General features: G+C 40.6%; 1 protein-coding gene across 2 annotated transcripts; it reads right to left on the minus strand.

Annotated features, from left to right (window-relative positions):
- Positions 1-347: 347 nt before the first annotated feature.
- PPP2CB (protein phosphatase 2 catalytic subunit beta) lies at positions 348-25,089 on the minus strand. 2 transcript variants are annotated; one of them, XM_043454415.1, is made up of 7 exons: positions 24,958-25,089; positions 11,465-11,674; positions 9,736-9,909; positions 7,688-7,777; positions 7,408-7,569; positions 5,589-5,707; positions 348-1,050 (listed from the first exon to the last, which is right to left on the minus strand). In XM_043454415.1, exons 1-7 carry the CDS (start codon positions 25,057-25,059, stop codon positions 978-980), a joined length of 930 nt encoding a protein of 309 aa, XP_043310350.1. In that variant the 5' UTR covers positions 25,060-25,089; the 3' UTR covers positions 348-977. The 2 variants fall into 2 exon arrangements, with proteins under 2 accessions (XP_043310350.1, XP_043310351.1); XM_043454416.1 differs by lacking the exon at positions 9,736-9,909.

Here is a 25,089-nt window from a genome sequence, read left to right on the forward strand (position 1 = left end):
TTCCAATGCAGGGGCTGCAGGTTCACCCGGGAGCTAAAATCCTACATAGCTTGCGGCCAAAAAACCAAAACATAAAACAGAAACAATATTGTAACAAATTCAATAAAGACTTTAAAAAGTGTGCATAATACAAATTACCTAAGGAGATGATGTTTACAAATAATAATCTTTTATGGCCTAAAAGTTATCAGATATTATCAATTTTTTTTTTTCTGAAAATAAGTCCTATACAAAGGACACCATATTTAAAGTACCTCAACACAACTATTTATTACAGGTCAGAGATCTTCTATGAAATTTCAAGCGAGTAAAATTTCATTTAAAGTGTACCACAGTAACTCAACATGTTTTTGTTTAAAACAGAAAGTTTATTTGCTCAGTACACCAAGTAGAATGCAAGCACTATCATGACAAATATACAGAAATATGCAGATCAACATAAAACAGTAATTTTGTTTTAAAGAAGGGAAATCTCTTTAAATGTTATGACAACGTACTCCCAAGAATCCTTTTTTCAGTTAATTATACATTTCAATAAAATAAATGGTAATGAATTAAGTGGAAGTTAGCTTATGAATTTTTCTTAAAAATAAAAATCCAACCCTATTAATCCATGCCAGTTAAACACTCTTAACTAAAATTTCCCAGTAAGTGCAAGAGATGGAGTTAGTTACCTTTTTTGCTTGAACAGTCCCAAGGAAAATGGTTACTACAATACAGCAGGCAAACTGTTAAGACCGACCGATCTAGAACTTAGTGTTGAACTATTTCAGTCTCAAATTGTGCTGAATGCTCATCATTAGTACGGCACATTTTGGTCCATGATGTGGTTTAATGCCAAGACAGATCCCAATTTGTTACAGAAACACATAGATTACTGTTGCTTTTTTTGTTTTTTTTGTTTTTAAATATATATATATATATTTTAAAAAGCCAGATATACTCCACATACAAAGGCAGGTTTTCCCAAGAGGGATTTACAGGAAGTAATCTGGGGTGCGCCGGGTCACATGAGGCTCTCCACGACGGGGTGCTGGGTCAAACTGAAGGCTATAAATGGCAAAAAAAAAAAGAGAAAGCAAATGGTTACAGGTTTTGACTTTGCAGGCAAACAATCAACAACAAGACACTGAGGCAGAAAGAGCAGTACTCGTCTCCCACCTCTTCTGTGTTATGACCCTGGGAAGGTCACTGCAGATGTTCTGTGAGCTACAGTGAAGATTTAAGCTAACAAGCTGTCTGGCTCATGTCTGACATAAAAGGTCTGTAATATTATCATCAGCTGAAAGGAAGCAATGAGAGCAGACATGCTTGTTTTAGATTTTAAGGGAAAAGCATTCAGTCTTTCACTATTAAGAATGATGAAATTAGCTGTGGGGTTCTTGTAGATGACCTTTATCAGGATGGGAAAGTTCCCTTCTTTGACTAGGTGAGTATAGCTGACCCTTGAACGAGGTGGGGGTTGGGGTCCCGACCCTCTGCAGTTGAAAATCCGAGTATAACTTATAGTCAAGCCCTCTGTATATGTGGTTCCTGCCTGTGGTTCCAAGGATCCTGTAATATGACTGTTAAGAGTACTAAAACAGGAAACCACATGTAAGTGGACTCACGCAGTTCAAATCTGTGTCATTCAGTATTTTTATTGTGAAAGGGTGCTGGATTTTGACAAATGGCTTTTTCTGGCCTTACTGAGATGATCATGTGGTTTCTGTCCTTTATTAATATGGTTTATTATAAGAACTGATTTTCCTATTTTGAACCAACTTCACATTCCTAGGATAAATCCCACTTGGTCAGTGTATAATCCTTTTTATATACTGCTGGACTTGGTTACTATTTTGTTGCACATTTGTGCATCTATATATGCATGAAGACTATGGTCTGTAGTTTTCTTAAAATGTCTTTGATTTTGGTATTAGGGAAATAAATATCTTTAAAGAATGGGTGGGGAAGTAATCCTTCCTCTTCTGTTTTTTTGTAGGTGTTTGTGCAGGTGTGGTGCTAATTCCTTTTTTTAATCATCTGGTCAATTCACAAGTGAAGCCAACTGGGCTTGGGCTTTTCTTAGTAGGAAGTCCTAAAATTATTAATTCAATTTCTTCACTTGCTTCAGGTTTATTGAAGTTTTCCATTTCTAACTGAGTCAGTGTTGGTAGTTTTTCTTTTTGTCTTTCTAGGAATTCATCCATTTTATCCTAGTTACCCAATTTGCCCCCATATAGTTACTCCTTGTATTCCCTTACAATTCTTTTTATTTCAGTAAGGCTTGTGTGGATTTTGCTAATGTTGAGTCTTCACTCTTTTTTTTTTTCTTGGCCAATCTACTTAAGACTTTTCAGTTCTATCAATAAGAAACAGCATTTGGTTTCATTGGTTTTCACTATTTTTCTAATTCATTTTATTTCCACTGCTAACTTTATTTCCTTCCATATGCTTGCACTGACTTTAGCTTGCTCTTCTTTTTCTAGGTCCATAAGATGTAAGTAAAGATAGGTAATGGAGGCTGGATTCGGAGATGAGGGTACCAGCATAAGTGAGTTCTGGTGACAGCCCTCTTCTGGGTTACAGACTGTCAACTTCTAATTCTACCTGATTTCTAATATAGGCATTTACAACTATAAATTTCTCTGAAAACACTGCTTTCACTGTGATATCCCATAAGTTTTGGTACACTGAGTTTTCATTTTCACTCATCTCATTTTTTCACTACCTGAAAGGTTATTTAGGAGTGTCTTAATTTCTACCTATTTATACATTTTCCTAGTTTGTTGTTGTTGTTGTTTTTTTTAAATATTTTTTTATTCGATTAATCAATTAATTTTTTTTTTTTTTTGCTACGCTTGGCCTTCATTGCTGTGCACGGGCTTTCTCTAGTCATGGCTCACAGGCTCTGGAATGCTGGCTCAGTATTGATAGCGCACCAGTTTTGTTGCTCCATGGTATGTGGGATCTTCCCGGACCAGGGATTGAACCGGAGTCCCCTGCATTGGCAGGCAGATTCTTAACCACTGGACCACCAGGGAAGTCCTGTTGTTGTTGTTATTGCTTTCTAATTTCACCCAACCATGTTTGGAGAACGTACTTTGTATGATCCCATTCTTCTTAAATCTACTGAGGCTTGGCTCACAGCCAAGCACATGGTCAGTACTGGACAACGTTCCAGGCGCGTTGGAGAAGACTGTTCTGCTGTTGCCAGGTGGAGAGTTCTGTAGGTGTGAGGTACAATGCTTCTCAAGTGTTCTGTTTCCTTGCTGGTCTGCTGTGTAGTTCTGTTGTTGCTGAGTGGCATAATGAAGTCTTCAACTGCTGTTGTTGAATTGTCAGTTTCTCAGTTCTTTTTGTTTTTGCTCCATGTATTTCAGGGCTCCACTATGAAGCGCATATTCTTGTGATATCTTTCCCTAATAGTCAGACTCTTGATCACTGGGAAATATACTTCTTCATGTCTAGTAGCACTTTTTGTTTTGAAACCTATTTGGTCTGGTATTATTAGTATATCCAGTTCAGCATTTCTGTGGTTCCTATTTGCATAGCATATCTTTTCTCACCATGCTTCTTTTAACCTATTCATGTTTTTGAATCTAAATTATATTTCCTATAGACATTATAAAGCTAGATATTTAAAAACAAAAACACCAACTTGATAATTTCTGCCCTTTGATAGCATTGTGTTGATGACTCATTCAGTGCTACTGGTATCGGCTGGATTTATACCTGTTATTTTCTTTTTTTAAACTAGGCCTTTGTTTCTTGGTTCCTGCTCTGTGTTCTTTGTAGTAAAATATTTTCTACCATACTATTCAAATTCCTTAGTAACTGTACAATTATTTTTCTTGTTTTATTAGCAGTTTTCTCTAGAACCTAGACTATACAACTTGCAAAATTCTACTTCAGATTTGTAAATTCTAGTGAATTAAGAGGTGTTCACTCCTAGATAGCATATAGCTCCTTTCCATTTCCACTTACTTTTTTTGCTACTGATGTTACACAGAGTATATATGTTACAAACCCTCTAATTATATATAATACTATATAATTACTATTTTACATACTCTTACAACATTAAGCTGAGAGAGGAGAGTGAGTGTATATTTATAGATTCTGTTAAATATCTTTCTCATTTTTTCTTCGTATACTTCCTTTAATTCAAATTTACCATCTGGTGGCCCTTACTTTAGTACAGCTTTGTTCCCACCCACCTCTTCTGTGCTGTTACTGTCAAATCTACATTTCTGTATATTCCATTTCTTACAAGTTCAACTATACTACAAATACATCCATACTGTGTCATGCAACTGATTTTTAAATTCATTAAGAAGGTGCAATTACTATTTTCTGTGTGTAGCAGACTTACTGTCTGGTGTCACTTGCTTTCAGCCTGAAGTGCTAAAAGTATATCCTGTATGGCAGGGCTGCTAGCACTGAATTCTCTCCATTTTTGTTTATCTGAGTATGCCCTTCTTTTTGCATTCTTGAAGTTGTGCTGGATTATGACCTGGATTTTTTTCTTTTTAGCACTTTAAGAATGTTTCATTGCCTTTCTGAGGCGATGTCAGCTGATTACTCTATTGAGGTTCTCTTTTGTAAGTCATTTTTCTCTTATTGTCGCTAGGATTTCTTCTTTTAGACTTTCAGCATTTTGACCATGATGTGTCTGACTACTCCTGTGTCCATACAGCCTGGTAACTGTGTACAGCCTTCTTTTCTCCCAGAGTTGACTGTGATGATCTCAGGAAAGCTCTTCTCTTTTCCTGGTTTTATCTGTTAAAGTTCTCCTTGCTTTCCTCTTTTGCTTATTGCTCCTAATATTGTGGAAGCTATGAGAGCCTTCTTCATTGGTCTCCACCACATTAGCCACTGTCTTCAACACAATACTTAGGCTTGCAATTCTTGACCCTGTTCTAAGTAAGGTCAGTCCCCTCAGGCAGAGGTGAGGAACTTTTTTCTGCATCTTTCTGAACAAAACTTTTATGTCACTGTTAAGAGATGCAGGCAGGTATGAAGGCCCACTTCTTAGTGGGATCCCCTGTTCTAGAGCAGGTGCTGGCAAGAACCAGGGATACAGCATTCCCTACTCCTAACGTGCACAACTGGAATAAAGCCTCCACCCTAGGACCAGGTAGGGAAAGGGAGTGTCAGCCCGACTGCCTGCAGCCACAGGAAGTATTAACAGAACTGGACTGGGGAGGCTGAGATGTGCTGGCATCTGCCTGTGTGGGGGGAGAAGCCCCGTCTTCCTGACCACACCTATGGAGTAGCTTCTGTACCAGGGATCTGGAAACAGGGGAGAGAGCACACTCTGACTCAAATTCCACTGACACTGGTGTTACGCTGAGAGTCAGCAGACCTTCTAGGATTAGTGTTTCTACATTTGCTGTATAGATTTAGGACAAACCTCAAAAATGTGAAATAATAGTATAAAGTAACATTCTCCAGTCCAATGGTGGTTTCTGTTGGGGAAAGGGTTTGCTATGTTTCTTAGCCCACTAATCCAAAACCAGAAATTTTCTACCTCTAATGTTCATAATCTACATTATAGTTCTCCTTCTAAAAGTGATTCCATACAATTAAGATTTAAAGGTACTTACAAGGAATATTTCAAAGTGTCATCTAATTCCATGATAGCAGCCTGGTTCCCACAACGATAACAGTAATTGGGTGCACTGAAAATTGTAACCACGTTCCGATCGTGACACCAATTGTATCCCTGCAACATTAAAAAAAAAAAACAAACCATCAAAATCAGTATTTCACCATAAAATTGTAATGCTGACAGAGCTAAGTTCAGAAAATGAAAACTCGAAGGTTGCAAGTATTCTGTGTGTCACCTGATGTGATGTCCATCTTTTATTTATTTTTCATCTCTTATACTAGACATCTGCACTGAGGCTCACCTGTGGACACAGAGTACTGTTACTTAGGGCTCAGTACCTTTTTCTGCTTAGTCTATGTTTCAGATCAGGGCTAGGGTGTGTATTCCGATTTCTCCCACAGTGATGGAAAAGGTCTCAATTCCTCCTCATAAATTATATTAACTTTTGCTTCATGAATTTTGACTCTATTACTAGGTAAATTAAAATTTAGAATTATTCCCTCCTGTAGAACCAGATCAATTTTCATCAGTGAAGACTTCTTTTTATTTATAAGTATCTAAAGCCTTGTTCATGTGATTAGCTATACTTTGGATAATTATCTAATTGACATACTGATACACCATTTTCCATCCATCTACTTCTGGTCTGTGGTATCATTATGTTTTAGATAAACCCCAAATAACAGATGAATTCTTATGATGTATCCAATCTGAAGGTCTCAGTATTTTAGGGAAGTACAAATCTTCATCCATTCACATTCCTTATGGTGACTGATACAATTAGGTTTATCTTTACCACATGAATTCATGTTCTTTATTTACCATGCTGTTACCCTACCTGCCTCTATTGGATTAGTGAAGTTTCCTCTAACATCCTGAAGCCCCTCCCTACTGGTTTGGAAGGATTATATTCTATTTATATTCCTTTAGTGTTTAAAAAAATAGTAACATCATGGTAGAGAAATCTGGCAAGCACCACCTTAACTAAGTGATCCAAGTTAATGCCACAAGCAGTGGGGTGGATCTCATGACCTGCGATGATGGGCCGAGAAGGACATAAGCATCGTATCATACTGTGATACGCCCGCCAAAAATGCTTGTCCTGAATCATAAGGAACATCAGCCAAACCACAAACGAAGGCTATTTCTACAACATAAAATGCTTGTAGTCTTTTAAAATGTCAAGATTATCCAAAACAAAGAAAATCTGAGGAATTATGTCCACATCAAAGGGGACTGAATACAGCATGAGCCTGGATTAGACTATACACGCACAAATACAGTTAAATTTTGCTATAAAAAATTTAACTATAAAAGGACATTGGTGAGATAATAAAAAAATAAAGTATTTAGATAATAGTACTTTCTCAATGAAAATTTCCAGACTGTGATAACTATACTGTGGTTATTTAGGAGAAAGTCCTTATTCTTACAAAATACACATGGAAATCTGGATGTAAAGGAGCATCTCACCTGCAACTGACAGTCAAACAGTTCAAAAAAAGTCAGGGGAAAGGGGAACAGGAAGGGAGAGACAGAATGATGACGCAAACATTAAAGTATACTCAAGGAATCTGAGTGTAGGACACAAAGGAATTTTTTTGTTACTATTTTTGCAATTTTTCTCTAAGTCTTAAAGTGAGTTACAATTTTGCTCTGGTCAACAATATTTTCCTTACTTGCTAAAACCAACCAAGTTTTTTTCTCCTTTCCTTTAGGTAATGAGGAGGGATGTTTCTGACATTCTAAGTCATGAAGCCTTCTAGAGAAACACTTATTAGAAGCAGAGATCATCCTATAGGGGAGGGACATACCTCCATTACAAGTTGGTGAGCGCGAGAAACCAGTGTGAGACCATTAGCATGGTTAAACGTTTCAGAAATATCTTGTCCAAACGTGTAGCCAGCACCACGTGGTGAAATACCCCACCCACCACGATCATCTGGGTCTGACCATAACAGATCACACATTGGGCCCTGGCAAAGAAAATGGGGTACATAACAGACATTATTAACACTCATATGTGACTAACCTAAGGTTACCACAATGTGGTTATATTTCTTTCTTTTTCATTAAAACTAAGTTTAAGTTTACCTCATGTGGAACTTCTTGTAAACGATCCAGGGCTCTTATATGATCCAGTGTATCTATGGATGGAGAGAGGCCACCGTGGAGGCAGAATATCTGTTTAGGAATTTAAAAAGAAAATGAACTTGTTTTATTAAATGCTAAAAGTCAATGGAGAGTAAATAATGCTTACTAATGTCAACCTTAGTAGCTTTTCTTTTCAAAACAATCTTTCATAATGTTCATAGTGGAAAATTTTATAAAATACAATAGAAAAAAACCCAAAAAACATTATTGGAGAGAGCAGTTAATATTTAAATATATTTCTTCTTTTTTCTTTATAATCCTAGGTGTTTTATGTAGTATGTTTCTGCTTTCTCTATAATGCAATTTCTGTGCTTGTGACCACCCACCATTACCTTCTCTGTTGGTTACTGCTGACAGATAAAAATTTTAAATTTCTCTTACAGCAAAGATCCTACTGATGCTCGTTAATGATTCTAATATAATAGCCTGTCAGTTTTCTAAGAGTTTTCTGAGTACATAATCATGTTGCCTTCAAATATATTTTTGCTATTTTCTTCTCAAATGTTTGCACTTCCCTTGTGGCTTAGCTGGTAAAGAATCTGCCTGTAATATGGGAGACCTGGGTTCAATCCCTGGGTTGGGAAGATCCCCTGGAGAAGGGAAAGGCTACTCACTCTAGTATTCTGGCCTGGAGAATTCCATGGACTGTTATAGTTCATGGGGTCACAAAGAGTCCAACACGACTGAGTGACTTTCACTTTCACTTCTCAATGTTTATACCTTTTAATTCTTTTTACTGCTCAGTGCATCGGCTAGGACTTCCAAAAACAAAATTGAAAAATAAAACATTTGGTGGGAAGGAGGGGAGATAGTACTCCCAGGTCCAGGCTCCAGGGATTCTTAGTCAGAGATAATAATAATAACGTTTTAGAGGACACGTTCCTCCTAATTTTGAAGAGGTTTCTGATGTTTTGCTGATAAGTATAGTAAATGTTTTTTTTTTTTAATACAATTAATGTTATTTCACTTCTTAATTGAGATTCAAAGATACAGCACATCATTCAAATGGTTTTGGTCTGATTTTCTCTGTGCTTGCCATGTCTGACATTATATTGGGGCTATACTAGCTATACAAAGTGAGTTTTAAGCTCTCCATCTTTTCCTAAGCTGTAAAACATGGAAATGTTGTATTTCTTAAAGGTTTGGTAGAATTTGCCTATAAAACTATCTAGATCTGGTTACTCTTCAGTTTTTTCTTTGCCTGGTAGTTATTTACATTGGTCTAAATTCTTCGAAGCAGTTTAATAATTAATATTCTGCTACAATAAATTTCACCTATCTTTTCAAGTTTATTGAAGTAAAGCTATAACTGTGATATGCAAGTACCTCCATACTTAAGAGTAATGCTTTGTTTTTCAATCCCAGTGTTTCATGTGACCTCCTCCTCTTTTTCTAGATCAGTTTTTACTATTATGTTTCCTAAATAGACTTTTCAAAACTTGTTTTTGGCTATATTCATCAACTCTGTATTTGTTGGTATCCATTTCTGCTTTTCTTTTTAATTAACCCTTTAAATTTATTTACTGTTTCATTCTTTGCATTAAATGTTTATTTTACATTTCTTTTCTACAGATAAAATGTGATTTATAAATAAATGCATTTTCCTGCATTGCATCCCTTACTACATCTAAAAGTTTCAGTTTGCACCATACTTCCACTTGGTCATCTGGAAATAATTTTTATCTTATGAGTGTTAGTAGAAGACTGTGAAAGTTTCCAAGGAGGGAGATTTGTCCTATTACTTAGAATCAGACTGTCACTTAACGCATGGTGTATAAATAGATGGATCAATAAATGGAAAGGGAAGCAGGAAGGTGAAAAGGATGAAAAAAAGGATTTGCTGTCGCACATAAAAATGACCCAACGCCCTGTTCTGAAACCTTAAGGGAAAGACACAGAAAAGGCCAGGGAGATGCAGAAAGAATGTCCTATAAATCTAGACCCTAAATTACTAATAAAAAATCTTTTATCCACCCCCACATACATACCTGTCCATCTACTAAAGCTGTAAGTGGCAGATAATCAAAGAGATCTGTAAAATATTTCCAAACATTGGCATTTCCATACTTTCGCAGACATTCGTCATAAAAGCCATATACTTGGGTAATTTGTCGGCTTTCGTGGTTTCCTCTCAGTATTGTGATGCGTTCTGGATAACGCACCTGGAGGGAAAGGAAAAGGAACCCACAGTATACCTGGCAGTTACTAGTGTTAGTTAAGCACATTAAGCTCTGATCCACTTCATTTAATGGCCAACACATTAAATGGAATTCTTTTTCAGAATAAAAAATTGTCTCATTTATCACCAGCTCCCCTCTTGATTACTTCAAAATATTTTTTTATGGTCATCTTTCTTCATTACTATGTACTCATGCTCCCCTTGCTGGAATTCCTTATTAACTGATAACTGTACCTGATTCTTTGTCTCTAACACTTTTTTCATACTCAAATTATCATTAGTCTTCCCAGTCTTTTCAGAACACTATTACTTTTTAATGTTCAGTGGACACAGACCAGAGATCTGGACTCGAGATAAACTCTACAGACTCGTCCTCCTTTTTATTTCCCACAGGAAGAATGTATTTGCCAACAAAACACAAATACAGGCCCTGAAAAATCTGGGCAACGTTTCAAATGTATTTATAGCTTCCTTTCCATGACAGAACATAGAGATGTATTTTATGGCATAATTTTTAGTTAGGAATGTGTCTGATAAGAAGTATGAAAAAGCATCAGATTCTGTAAACCAAAAAGCTGCAAGTGCATACTTCACATGTATTTACTAAGCAACCACTGTGTGTCCAACACTGAGCACAGAGTTCGAAGCTAGACGCCAGTTCCACAGAAATATAATACATGAATTCTGCTGGTTGGGGACTAATTTCACTTCAGGAAGTATGAGAAATAAATAAAACAAGGCAATAAACCACTACGTGACATAAATAAGGGATGTGAGAATAAGTTTTACAATAATCTAGAGTAGAAAGAGTAAAGCTAAAATGGAAGCAGTAGGACTTGAGCTGAGTTTTGGCAGAGGGGTAAGAAATAAGAGACAGTAATCTTTTGAAGAAATCAGATAAGGAAATATTTGGAGATAGCACATTTAAACTCTGATTTGAGGCAAAAAGTTTATGCTACCAATCTGAGTAGCAAATTCAGGCTAGACAGTAGAGGATTGGTCAAGGAGCGTAAGCTTGATTCTACAGGTAACATGAAATCACTGAAGAGTTGGGAACACTGAAGTAAGATGAAAGTTAAATGAGAGATTTAATCTGGCAGCATACACAAGGTAGATTTGGAGGGGTCAGGTCTTGGAGACAGAAATGTAAGTTACCACATTACTGTACTCTAATAAAGTGACGTGATGAAGATATGCATTAAATGACAGTAAAAATAGAAAAGACACAGGAATAACAGATTTCTCAAGTCAAGAATTTTAAAAATACATTATCAATTAACTATATATGCGGGATAAGTTGACTAAAAATGATTCCAAGACTTCAGCCATGGATTACTACCTATAGCAATAATTTACCAGAAGAGATGTTTAATGCATCATTTTCATATCTTGCTCCCAAAAGATGTAAAATCAACTATTATTTTAAGGGGCTATAAAATGAATGGATCATAAACTAGAACATAATGATATACAATGCCCACTCTTGTCTTTTGCTGATTTAAAGCTTGGGAAAAAAAAATGAATTTCATTAGTCATACCTTTAATGCCACAAGAAGAGTCACCGTCTCCACAGAATAATAACCTCTGTCTACATAGTCACCCATGAACAGATAGTTTGTATCTGGTGACTTCCCACCAATTCTGAAGAGTTCCATAAGATCATGGAATTGACCATGCACATCTCCACAGACAGTAACAGGACAACGGACCTCTTGCACATTTGATTCTTTTGTTAAAATTTCCTTAGCCTGTTAAAGAAATGAAATCAACAGTTAAGATTCTCTCACGAATCTGAAGGCATCATTTCTTGTCTATTTAAGAAAATGTGGAGGAAAAAAACCAACTGAAATGTGTATTATAAAATCGTAAAACTAAAACCACAACAAGATACCACCTTACACTTCATAGGATGGCTCAATTAAAAAGAATTAGAAGTGTTTTTGAGGATGTGGGGAAACTGGGAATGTTCACACAGTGTTGGTGGGAATCTAAAACGGTACACCTGCTGTGGAAAACAGTCCGGCAGTTCCTCCCAATGTTACACACAGAACCGCCATGTGATCGAGCAATTCCATCCCTAGACAGACACTCGAGAAATGAAACCTTCAGCTGACACATGTTCATGGCAGCATTACTCACAATGGACAGAAAGTGGAAATGACCTCAAAGGCCATTAACTAATGAATAAATAATGGTATTATTGTTCAACGGAGTATTATTCAATAATAAAAAAAAAGGAATGAAAGACTGATACACGCCATTAACTTTGAAAACATACTAAGTGAAAGACAGTCACAAATGGTCATATTGGATGACTCCATTGATGTGAAATGTTCAGAACAGACAAATCTACAGAGACAGAACATCAGGGCTGCCTAAGGCTGAGGGGTAATAACTAAGGGGTACGAGATTTCTTTTAGGAGTAATGAAAATATTCTAATAGTGCAGTGATGGATGCACGTATCTGTGAATGTATTAAAAGCCACTGAACTGAGCACTCAAAATCAGCGACCTGTGTGGTATAAAAATTTCATCTCAAAGCTGTTTTTTTTTTAAAATGAACAATATTATTTATAGGTTACAAACATCAATGTTAAAGAAAAAGCCACAATTATTCAAATTCTTTCACAAACACCTTACACCAACTCATAGGACAATTTTCAACTTCTTTATTTCAACTATTCTATATTTAATAACTCAAGTTACTGTTTGGAGGCCCTGAAGTAGAGAATTTATATATAAACAGTGACAAATTAAATATATTGACTAAGTTCAAGTTCACGACACCTCACTTATCTAACAATTTTCCTAATAAGAGCCCAGAATCAGAAAGTAAATGAAAAAATCCTCTGAAGTAATGAGCAGATATGGTAAGAGTTTATGTCCCCCTGAGACACGCGCTCTCTGCTGCCCAGTCAGGCACTGGGCCGGGGCAAGGAGGAGGGCAGAGCTGCTACAGGGTGTAACTCCAATGAACACTGAAGGGAACTTTAGGGATCATCAAGTATCTCCTATGAGGTTTGACAGATGGCTCAGAAATGTCCAAGTTCACGAATGAAACAGCATTTTTATCAAGTTTAGTCCATAAAAATAGCTTCCTAATTTTGTTCAGGAAAAAAAAATCACACTGAGGAACATAAATCATCAGAGTTCAGTTGGACCTGAAGTCTGTTTTTGGGGGGGCTGGGCCGGCTCTTTGTGGTGCACAGGCTGAGTTACCCTGGGGCATGTGGGATCTTAGTTCCTCAACCAGGGATCGAACCCACATCCCCTGCACTGGAAAGTGGATTCTCAACCACTGGACCATCAAGGAAGTCCCTGGACCTGATGTCTTCTATTTGTTATTATTATTGGGAAAAAACCTCAACATTCAGCTGATGGTTCCAAATCTAAAGAGGAAATCTCCTTCACATACAAACACTATCTTCAGTACCTTCTTACTTTAAATATGGAAATAAAAAGCACCAAAATGTAAATATTATCCAATTCAACTGTTCCTTTAAGGACATGTGGTTATCTTAACCCAGCTCAGGTTCTATAAACCGTGAAGACGGGGTAACAGGTATGATTCACACTGTGTGCGTGCCCAGCTCAGGCTCTATAAACCGTGAAGACGGGATAACAGGTATGACTCACAGCGCGTGCCCAGCTCAGGCTCTATAAACCGTGAAGACGGGGTAACAGGTATGACTCACAGCGCGTGCCCAGCTCAGGCTCTATAAACCGTGAAGACGGGGAACAGGTATGACTCACAGCGCGCGCCCAGCTCAGGCTCTGTAAACCGTGAAGACGGGGAACAGGTATGACTCAGCGCGCGCCCAGCTCAGGCTCTGTAAACCGTGAAGACGGTAACAGGTATGACTCAGCGCGCGCCCAGCTCAGGCTCTGTAAACCGTGAAGACGGGGAACAGGTATGACTCACAGCGCGCGCCCAGCTCAGGCTCTGTAAACCGTGAAGACGGGGAACAGGTATGACTCAGCGCGCGCCCAGCTCAGGTCTATAAAACCGTGAAGACGGTTACAGGTTATGACTCAGCGCGCGCCCCAAGCTCAGCTCCTGTAAACTGAAGACGGGGAACAGGTATGACTCACCACGCGCGCCCAGCTCAGGCTCTGTAAACCGTGAAGACGGGGAACAGGTATGACTCACAGCGCGCGCCCAGCTCAGGCTCTATAAACCGTGAAGACGGTAACAGGTATGACTCAGCGCGCGCCCAGCTCAGGCTCTGTAAACCGTGAAGACGGGGAACAGGTATGACTCACAGCGCGCGCCCAGCTCAGGCTCTGTAAACCGTGAAGACGGGGAACAGGTATGACTCAGCGCGCGCCCAGCTCAGGCTCTGTAAACCGTGAAGACGGGAACAGGTATGACTCAGCGCGCGCCCAGCTCAGGCTCTGTAAACCGTGAAGACGGGAACAGGTATGACTCACAGCGCGCGCCCAGCTCAGGCTCTGTAAACCGTGAAGACGGGAACAGGTATGACTCAGCGCGCGCCCAGCTAGGCTCCTGTAACGTGAAGACGGAACAGGGTTATGACTCCAGCGCCGCGCCCAGCTCAGGCTCTGTAAAAACGTTGGAAGACGGGTACAGGTATGACTCACAGCCGCGCCCAGCTCAGGCTTCTTGTAAACCGTTTGAAGACGGGGAACAGGTATGACTCATGGCGCGGCGCCCAGCTACAGGCTCTGTAAACCGTGAAGACGAACAGGTATGACTCAGCGCCGCGGCCCAGCTCATGCTCTTAAACCGTGAAGACGGAACAGTATGACTCAGCGCGCGCCCAGCTCAGGCTCTATAAACCGTGAAGACGGGGAACAGGTATGACTCAGCGCGCGCCCAGCTCAGGCTCTTGTAAACCGTGAAGACGGGAACAGGTATGACTCACAGCGCGCGCCCAGCTCAGGCTCTGTAAACCGTGAAGACGGGAACAGGTATGACTCACAGCGCGCGCCCAGCTCAGGCTCTGTAAACCGTGAAGACGGGGAACAGGTATGACTCACAGCGCGCGCCCAGCTCAGGCTCTGTAAACCGTGAAGACGGTAACAGGTATGACTCAGCGTGCGCTTTACAGTAAGAGCAGTACTTCCTGAGCTTCTACCTACACAGCAGTGAAGCACTTCATCAGGCCACACAAATTTTTATCTTTATGGTACAGATCCCCGATGTTTCTAAATGATTGATAACTCACACCCTTTATTGTAAAGTGCTCTTATTTTGTGATCACTCTGGCGTCCCTTCAAGCAAAGGATGTGCTGGCCTGGCAGAAGTTAAGTATACAGTTCGCCTGATAGCTGGAATTCTCAATGTACAAACCTCTGTGTGTCAGGGGTCCCCAAAAGCACCCCAGGTTTGCTGGTGACTCACAAAAGACGACCCACAGAACTCAGCACACAGGTGTACTCACAGCTATGACTTACGACAGCAGAAGCAGACACAGCACAATCAGCAAGAGGAAAAGGCGCAGCGGCACGGCCCTGGGCAAATCAAGGGCAGGCCTGGCGAGTCCTCTCCCAGCGGAGCTGCACACAACGCCCGCGACGCCTGTGTGCGACCTGCCAGAAAAGGGAAGCCCTTCCGCCTCGGCGCCCGGACGGGAGCTGGGCCCTCTGTCTGTGATGTACCAAAGTACCCGACGTCCAGAGAAAAGCACGTGTCCAGCATAAATCACAGTTTGCATGAACAGTTTAGGCACAGTGAGCCATTCTCAACAGGGATGGTGAGAGGCCTCTCCGAATCCAAGTTTCCAGACACCAAAGGCAACCTTGACACCCAGCCTTTAAACAGACCGTGGTCTTGGGGCTGCTATGCCAACTCTTTTCTGTACACTATGTAACTCTGCATGGAATTCTCATGAGTATTTCTTTAATGTGACTTAGTACCCAAAGTTGAATTATCTCTACAACTCTGATACGGGCTTTCCTGGTGGATCAGTGGTAAAGAATCTGCCTGCCAGTGCAGGAGACACAGGAGACTCAGCTTCTATCCCTGAGTGGGGAAGATCCGCTGGAGGAGGAAATGACAACCTGCTTCAGCATCCTTGCTTGGGAAATCCCACAGACAGAGGAGCCTAGCAAGCTACAGCCCATGAGGGTGCAAAGAGTTGGACATGACTGAACACACCTGAAGACTGATAGTTCGGTTCAGTTCAGCTGCTCAGTCATGTGTGACTCCATGGACTGCACCACACCAGGCTTTCCTGTTCATCACCAACTCCTGGAGCTTACTTAAACTCATATCCGTTGCGTCGGTGATGCCATCCAACCATCTCATCCTCTGTTGCCCTCTTCTCCTCCCTTCTTTAATCTTTCCCAGCATCAGGGTCTTTTCCAATGAGTCAGCTCTTCGCATCAGGTGGCCAAAGTATTGGAGTTTCAGCTTCAGCATCAGTCCTTCCAATGAACACCCAGGACTGATTTTCCTTTAGGATGGACTGGTTGGATCTCCTTGCAGTCCAAGGGACTCTCAAGAGTCATCTCCAACACCACAGTTCAAAAGTATCAATTCTTCAGAGCTCAACTTTCTTTATAGTCCAACTCTCACATCCATAGATAACTACTGGAAAAGCCACAGCTTTGACTAGTTGGACCTTCGTTGGCACGGTAATGTCTCTGCTTTTTAATATGCTGTCTAGGTTAGTCATAACTTTTCTTCCAAGGAGCAAGTGTCTTTTAATTTCATGGCTGCAGTCACCATCTGCAATGATTTTGGAACCCCCAAAAATAAAATCTGACACTGTTTCCACTGTTTCCCCATCTATTTGCCATGAAGTGATGGGACCAGATGCCATGATCTTGGTTTTCTGAATGTTGAATTTTAAGTCAACTTTTTCACTCTCCTCTTTCACTTTCATCAAGAGGCTCTTTAGTTCTTCTTTGCATTCTGCCATAAGGGTGGTATCATTTGCGTATCTGAGGTTATTGATATTTCTCCCTGCAATCTTGATTCCAGCTTGTGCTTCATCCAGTCCAGCATTTCTCATGATGTACTCCACATATAAGTTAAATAAGCAGGGTGACAATATACAGCCTTGACGTACTCCTTTCCTGATTTGGAACCAGTCTGTTGGTCCATGTCCAGTTCTGTTGCTTCTTGACCTGCATACAGATTTCTCAGGAGGCAGGTAAGGTGGTCTGGTATTCCCATCTCTTGAAGAAGTTTCCACAGTTTATTGTGATCCACAGTCAAAGGCTTTAGCACAATCAATAAAGCATAAATAGGTGTTTTTCTGGAACTCTCTTGCTTTTTTGATGATCCAACGGATGTTGGCAATTTCATCTCTGGTTCCTCTGCCTTTTCTAAATTCAGCTTGAACATCTGGAAGTTCACGGTTCATGTACTGTTGAGGCCTGGCTTGGAGAATTTTGAGCATTTCTCTGCTAGTGTGTGAGATGACTGCAATTGTGTGGTAGTTTGAACATTCTTTGGCATTGCCCTTCTTTGGGATTGGAATGAAAACTGACCTTTTCCAGTCCTGTGGCCACTGTTGAGTTTTCCAAATTTGTTGGCATATTGAGTGCAGCATTTTCACAGCATCATCTTTTAGGATTTGAAATAGCTCAGCTGGAATTCCATCGCCTCCACTAGCTTTGTTCGTAGTGATGCTTCCTAAGGCCCATTTGACTTCCACTCCAGAATGTCTGGCTCTGGGTGAGTGATCACACCATCGTGATTATCTGGGTTGTGAAGATCTTTTTTGTACAGTTCTTCTGTGTATTCTTGTCACCTCTCCTTAATATCTTCTGCTAGGTCCAAACCATTTCTGTCCTTTATTGTGCCCATCTTTGCATGAAAAGTTCCCTAGGTATTTCTGATTTTCTTGAAGAGATCTCTAGTCTTTCCCATTCCATTGTTTTCCTCTATTTCTTTGCATTGATCACTGAGGAAGGCTTTCTTATCTCTGTTTGCTACTCCTTGGAACTCTGCATTCAGATGGGAATATCTTTCCTCTTCTCCTTTGCTTTTCGCTTCTCTTCTATTCACAGCTACTTGTAAGGCCTCCTCAGACAACCATTTTGCGTTTTTGCATTTCTTTTTCTTGGGGATGGTCTTGATCACTTCATCAGGTATGACCTAAATCAAATCCCTTACGATTATACAGTGGAAGTGACAAACAGACTCAAGGGATTAGGTCTGATAGACGCAGTGCCTGAAGAACTATGGACAGAGGTTCATGACACTGTACGGGAGACAGTGATCAAGACCATCCTCAAGACTCTGATAAGACCTAATTAAAACTGTGAAGTGAAGGATTGTGGTGATGGAAAGTGCCCCTTGGCCCAGATGCATCCAGGCAGACAGCTGTTATTACTGTAAGCACTGCTGTATTCCTATCCATTCAAACTTGTTTTCACCCATGTAAAACATCTTTCTTGTTGCTATCAAGTCAAATCTATGAACAGAACTTAGAAAATAAAAGTTTGGAAATGACATTCACATATAATTCTTTATTTTCACTCTACCATGTTTTAAGAATACAGAAAATGTAAATGTCAAGTCTCCCCAACCCCTCAACAGGAGACACTCTATTGACATCTCTATTTCTGTGCTGGTACCAGGAGCCATAGTACCACAAAGCTACTGCATTTGCTTTTGGGATAGCCAGCATACAAATTCCTTTCCCCTCTATTTACACATAAATCATCTGCTATTAAAAAGTGATTACCTCTTACTCCTAGGCAAATTCATCTAAAGAAAGCCATAGAACATAGTGATCTCTGAAAAAGATGAGATTAAATGAACTTCTAAATCCTATGAAAGTGAAAGTCACTCAGTCATGCCTGACTCGTGACCCCCAGGAACTATACAGTCCATGTAATTCTCCAGGCCAAAATACTGAAGTGGGTAGCCTTTCCCTTCTCCCGGGGATCTTCCCAACTCAGGGACTGAACCCAGGTTTTCTGCATTGCAGGCGGATTCTTTACCAGCTGGGCCACAAGGGAAGCCCTCTCAATACCACAGGGCAACGTAACTATAAGTACGGTGGCCTGTCCTCCTGCAGCTACAAGGTTTCTTCCATAAATGAGAACTGACTTTTTTTTTTAAAAGGGAACAAACTTTTTCTTTCAGTTCAAAGACAGTCAAAGGTCTATACGCCAAGTAAAATGAAGCTTGGAAACACAAGTAAGAAAAAAATCATATACTCTGTTAAAATTAAGAAAGAATGAGGCATGCATATGTACACAGAACAAGACACTGTGGTTAAAAAGGTTTTAGGACAACTGTGACCCCATTTTAATAAAAACAGTACACCACAAACATCCTCCCTAGCCCACAAAACACATGCTTTTTGCACAGAGAGAACAAAAGCCTGGAAAACCACCTCAGGTTTGTCTCTGAGGTAGGGCAGTAATGAGAGGGGAAGGTGGGTTTACCAGTGGAGTGCACTGGTTTCCTTCCCTACATTTTTGAGATGCTTAAATTAAAAAAAAAAAAAAAAATGTATTACTGTTTCAATGGGCTTCCCTGATGACTCAGATGTTAAAGAATCCGCCTGCAATGCAGGAGACCTGGGGTTGATGCCTGGGTTGGGAAGATCCCCTGGAGGACAGCATGCAACCCACTTCAGTATTCTTGCCTGGAGAACCACCATGGACAGAAAAGCCTGGCGGGCTACAGTCCGTGGAGTCGCAAAGAGTCGGACACCACTGAGCGATTAAGCACTTTTCAATCTGAAAAAATATCTTTTTGAACTTCGAAACAAATTCTAGATGGCAATAACCTAATTATAAAAACAACCACAGTGCTATATTCATGTAAGGGAATTTCACTCAGCCACAAAAGAGAAGGAAGTACTGACACATGCTACAACGTGGAATCTTCAGCCAGACACAAAACATTACGTATCACATGATGACACTGATATAAAATGTCTAGAACAGGCAAATTCACAGAGACAGAAGTTTGTCAGTGGCCGCCAGGGGATGGAGAACGAAGAATGAGGAGTGACTGCTAGTGGGCACAAGGTTTATTTTCTGGGGTGATGAAAATGTTCTGGAATTATATGGTAGGGATGACTGCAAAACTATGAATATACTAAAACCTCTGAGTTGTACACTTTATAGGGCAAACGTTTATAGTATGTGAATTGTATCTCAATTTAAACACACAAGCAAAGCCCAAACCTAAACGTGAAACACTGCTGTGGCTCTGAACTAGCCTTCTTGGAAAGAAGACATGGGTCTTTTTTTTCAATTTAACTTTTTGGCAGCAGCACACAGCTTGCAGGATCCTAGCTCCCTGAGCAGGGACTCAGCTGGTATCCCCTGCAGTCAAAGTATGGTGTCCTAACCACTGGACTGCCAGGAAAGGATGACAGTGATTTTAATGCCATTTTTCTTAGAAAAACTAAGTTCAGGAAATACACGGTTTATATAGTCTAAAATGCAGTGGCTGTTTTGGTATTAATTTTAGCTTCAATTTATGGCATTTTGATTTCCTTCAATCAAAGAAGTCTTCATCCACCAAGTCCTTCATAGCATTTGTCCTAAAAAAAAAAAAAGTGAAGGAAACATCTCTGCAAGATCTTCCAGTAGAATAAAAGATATATGTTGCATATAAAACTACTCCATGTGAAAGTAGTTATAATGTATCTTCATTTTATCTGTGAACATGATTTTACACACCCTGTGGACAACTGAGAAATGATGAACTGATTTTAAAAAGGCTGCTTTCTAGTCATAAGCAGTAGTTCATGCTGGTCTAGTCTGGTTTAGTTTCTTTACCTGTCTGACACGAAGGATGGCTTAGATAAGCATGGAAAATGATTTGTTCAGTTGGTAATACTGGGTTTTAACCTCATATTTCACCGTAGTCATGCTATTTTTTGTTATAGAAAGAAAGAAACAAGCTACTTTCGATCTCGATCACTTAATTAAAGAATGACTTCTTCGTATCTGGCCGGGTCAGGTCCTGGCTGTGGCACGGGAGCTCAACAGCGGCAGTGTGTGCGATCCCCGCTCCCTGACCAGGGACCGAAACGGCGCCCCTGACCTGGAAGGCAGGTTCCCCACCAACGGACCAGCAGGCAAGTCCTCTACATCACCGCATTTTCAACTCTATCAATGGGCCACCAGAGCTGGCACCAATACTTGCTCAAGGGAAGATTGATTAAAATCAAAGTAATAGTTACGCTTTTTGGCTGTTAACACCAATTTGTAAGTACAAACTATTAAAGAAAACTATTCGAGAGCTTTTCTCGACTCAGAAAAATCATTTTTACCAGGACCTAATTTTCATTTTAGGCATTCAGGAATTTACGCATGCTCTTTCACATCAGTGATGTAATACCCTACAGAGAATTCTGCTTCTTTCAAGGCTGAGGCCAGGACCCAGGAACATATCCATTAGACCAATATAGAATTTACATATTTATCTACACAAACCTCAAACGGTTTCTAAGTAGCCACTGTATAATCACCAGCATAAAGCTCTGTTCGCACACACATGGGCTAAAATTTCCCTCCCTGCTTAGAGTATCATCACCAAGGTTCTACAGAATAAAATAAAGTTTATCAGGTCAAAGAGACTAAAAATGTCTCCTCCTGAGACTCTACCAAACGTTAAATATAGTTCTAGTCACAGAATGTCCTCCACTGTGCCAGGCTGGCTCTCCAGGCACGCTATCTTTATAAATCCCAGTGCACACTGCACAAACGGCAGAAGCAACCGCTCTATACACCAAGAGGGGCAAAATGTGCAACTGGCCCCAAAGTTCGACTGCTGATTTTTTTAACTAAAAATTTTTAAAATTTAATTTAATTTTTGGCTGTGCTGCATCTTCGCTGCTTCACACGGGCTTCCCCTTGCTGTGGAGCACGGGCCCGAGCGCATGCAGGCCTCAGTGGTTGCAGCACTTGGGTTCAGAAGTTGTGGCGACGGGCTTGGTCGCTCCGTGGCGTGTGGGACCCAGATTAGGGACTGACTCTGCGTCCCCTGCGCGGCAAGGCAGATCCTTAACCACTGGCCCACCAGGGAAGCCCCTGGACTGCTCATTTAAGTTCATGTGAAGAGTTAGTCATCTTCTTGGAAGACATGCCTTAACTGTTTTATGCAGTTTTTCTCTAGACAGAAACTAAGGCCAAACATACCATATCATTCATACCCATATATTTTTTTTAATCAGTAGTTATTCTCCAATTGGCATTTGGATGGATTTTATTTGGCCACTACCTCAAAACAGGGCTATTTCCCACTACCACTCTGGTCTTTAATTGCAGCTGATTTCTTTGTGATTCAGGCAATCTGAGTTAGAACAGAAATTTAATTTTGAGGGAGGAATCACCACCCTATGATGTAACTTTCTATAGAAGAATATTTCTAATAGACTCTCAAAAAATGATATTATTAAAAAACCTAAAATCTAGTCACAAAGAATTAAACAAAAAGATGATTTTTACAGTTTTAAAACGTTAGGCTTAACTTTTTATTTTCTCTTGTACTCTTACTTTATGCCTGCCATTCTTGACCTAGAAGGGGAGAACACATATTAAGTGGACCAAGTAAGGAACTACTACTAAAATCACTACTAATCCCAGCAGTTCGTACTTCAGGTAACAGGGACCACAGGAAATAACGAAACTGTATTTTTCAGAATTCTAGAGCCACTAGATGGAAAACCTCTCTTGAAGTACATTCTCCACAGAGAAGTCATATCGACAAATCTATTTATTTTGCAGCTTCTTCCAAAAGAAAATAGGATGACACTTAAAAGAAGATAGGATAGCCATCTATTTTTTTTTTTTTTTTTTAGCTTTTCTTCATTTACTATCTACTGCAAATTTCTTGTTAGGACTTCACCCCAGTGGAGTCTTAATACAACTGCCGCAGGAGGTCAGCGATCACCCCAGCCTCAGCGATAAGGGGTAGGAGGGGCAGGGCTGGGCAGCCATCAGGCTGTGGAGCCAGGGTCTGAACTCAGGCTGGCCCCGAGAGAGTTCATTATAAACAAATGCTGCACTCAGCAGGAAAAAGGAGGGCAGAGGTAGGGAAGTAAGATGGAACTCTTAAGGTTAGATGACAGAAAATCAACACCACAAAGGTCTGCCACAGCTACTAGAAAGGGGCTCCACATTAAGCACTGCTGAGAAGGGTGGGGGGCGGCCACTCTTCTCCAGCCCTCCACATCCCCGTCAAAAGTGGAGGATGAAGATAAATGACAGAGGACTGCCACTTAAAAATTCATGCTTGGTGGAAAAGTACAAATATTCAAAGAAAAAAGTGGGTAAGATATAAGCTTAAATATACCTCAAAGATCCTAGGGATTGGCAGTCCAATTTATTTATTTATTTACTTATCTTTCTTTTTTTTTTTTTTCAGTCCAGTTTATTTAGTAGCTGAAGTCAAAATAATCTCCCTGGACAAATTCAGAAAGCTTGCTCAGGTGATTAAGTGTGATTGAGGAGGAGTGCAACATTCTTCTCCAGAAAGACATCTTAAAATTATTAGACAGTCAGAGGGAAAAACTGATTCAACTACCAACTTTGCCCACCACTTAAAGTCTATGTCTACTGTTCACAGTGAGGTTAACTGACTCAGCTAATTTCAGAACTCGGTATTTCACCTGACACTAGAGCCTGAGAGACAGAGTGATTTAAAACATAAATTTCAAGACATGAAATTACAGGTTATCACACAAGAAAATTGAATGTAGACAGAACTTGAAGTGGTCCATAAGCAATTTGTCTCAGAAACACAAAAATACCACTTGTTTGGCAGTTCTATTTACAGAAATACATCCTCCTGTATCAATAAATAGTTATAATAACCTATAATGAAAAACAACCTGAAAAAAAATATGTTTATAGCTGAATAAGTTTGTTGAACACTTAAATGCAACACTGTACTTCAAAAAAAAAAGTTAATACATAAAGACCTCCAATGCCTTTCTGAGGCATCCTGCCTTCCAAACAAAATCAAGAAAGTCTTAGGGATTATGGCTTAAAAATACATAACAATTCAAAAGCATTAAAGAATAAATAATTTTGTTACTCCTTATGAGACCTTTTTACATAAAAAGTCTAGCCTATAAAAGATGAATGAGAAAAACCGTGAAGTCCAAAATAATTCCAATGGTTAAGAAAAAATGGATACAGAATTGAGAAGATTGTCTACGATCACACAATCAAGAGCGACTGAAAACAGTAAACCATCCGCATATTTTATTACTTTTTGGAAATGAAAAAAACCTTCCATGTAACAGAAACAGAAATAACCTTCTGAAAAGTGCTACTCTGCAGGAGAAACACAGACCCCACTTATCATTGCAGGTAAGCACTGTTGCCAAACTTAAGACTTGCCGTCTTGTTTCTGAAAAATCAAACATTTTTGCTTCCAAAGAGCCTCTCAACGTGAAGACCAGCCACCATCTGTCTCAACTAGAGTCAACTTCTATTTTAAAAAATCACAGTCTGCCATTCCACCCACCTCTCTACAAACAAATGCCTGACGCATTACCAAGTATTAGAGATGTTTGAAGGGCCGAGTCACCTGAGAAAAAGCCTCTGTTTATTACCACGCGCGTTGATAATTCACAACACCCAGGCTCATCTCAGTGCATTTTCCATTACGAGGCTGCAGGAGATTAATCTGCCTGCGCGTTGATAATTCACAACACCCAGGCTCATCTCAGTGCATTTTCCATTACGAGGCTGCAGGAGATTAATCTGCCTGGCGGCTGAAGCTTCGGGACTGCCAGTTCGCCCGGGTTAATGCTGGGGTTGTCAGCAATCCTCACTAGAGCGACGGTCACCCCACAATCACACTCGAGTGATGAATTCCAGGTGCCGCGGAGCCCCCGCCCACCCATCCCGGACGCCTTAAGTCTGGATCCGGGGCGGGGGCGGGGGGATCCGGGCCTAACCAAGGGCTGTGTGCCGGGGTCCTGGAAAGGCCCGGCCCCGCCCAGGGGCTGATGCCGGTGCCTGGACCCGGTGCCGGGATGAGGGCAGGCGGGCGGCCCGGGAGGGGTCACCGCACCGCCCCCCCCCCCCAACCGAGGCTCCCCGGCCGCACCTCGCCCCTGTTCTCGCTCACCTTTTCACACAGCGTCCGGACTTGGTTCTCGTTGAGCTGTTTACACTCGTTCAGCTGCTCGACCCACTGGTCCAGGTCCTTGGTGAACGCCTTGTCGTCCATGGCGGCCCCCGCCCCTTCGCCGCCGCCTCC

Source organism: Cervus canadensis, chromosome 31 (assembly GCF_019320065.1).
Source record: "Cervus canadensis isolate Bull #8, Minnesota chromosome 31, ASM1932006v1, whole genome shotgun sequence".
NCBI classification, from domain to species: Eukaryota; Metazoa; Chordata; class Mammalia; order Artiodactyla; family Cervidae; genus Cervus; species Cervus canadensis.

Excerpts from the sequence above, each read along its gene's own strand:
- PPP2CB (XM_043454415.1), bottom strand. The coding sequence starts at position 25,059 with ATGGACGACAAGGCGTTCACCAAGGACCTGGACCAGTGGGTCGAGCAG. Across the intron at positions 7,570-7,687 it reads TACAAGAAGTTCCACATGAG|GGCCCAATGTGTGATCTGTT; the intron begins GTAAACTTAAAC and ends TTTCTTTGCCAG. Across the intron at positions 5,708-7,407 it reads CTCACCAACTTGTAATGGAG|GGATACAATTGGTGTCACGA; the intron begins GTATGTCCCTCC and ends TTAATGTTGCAG.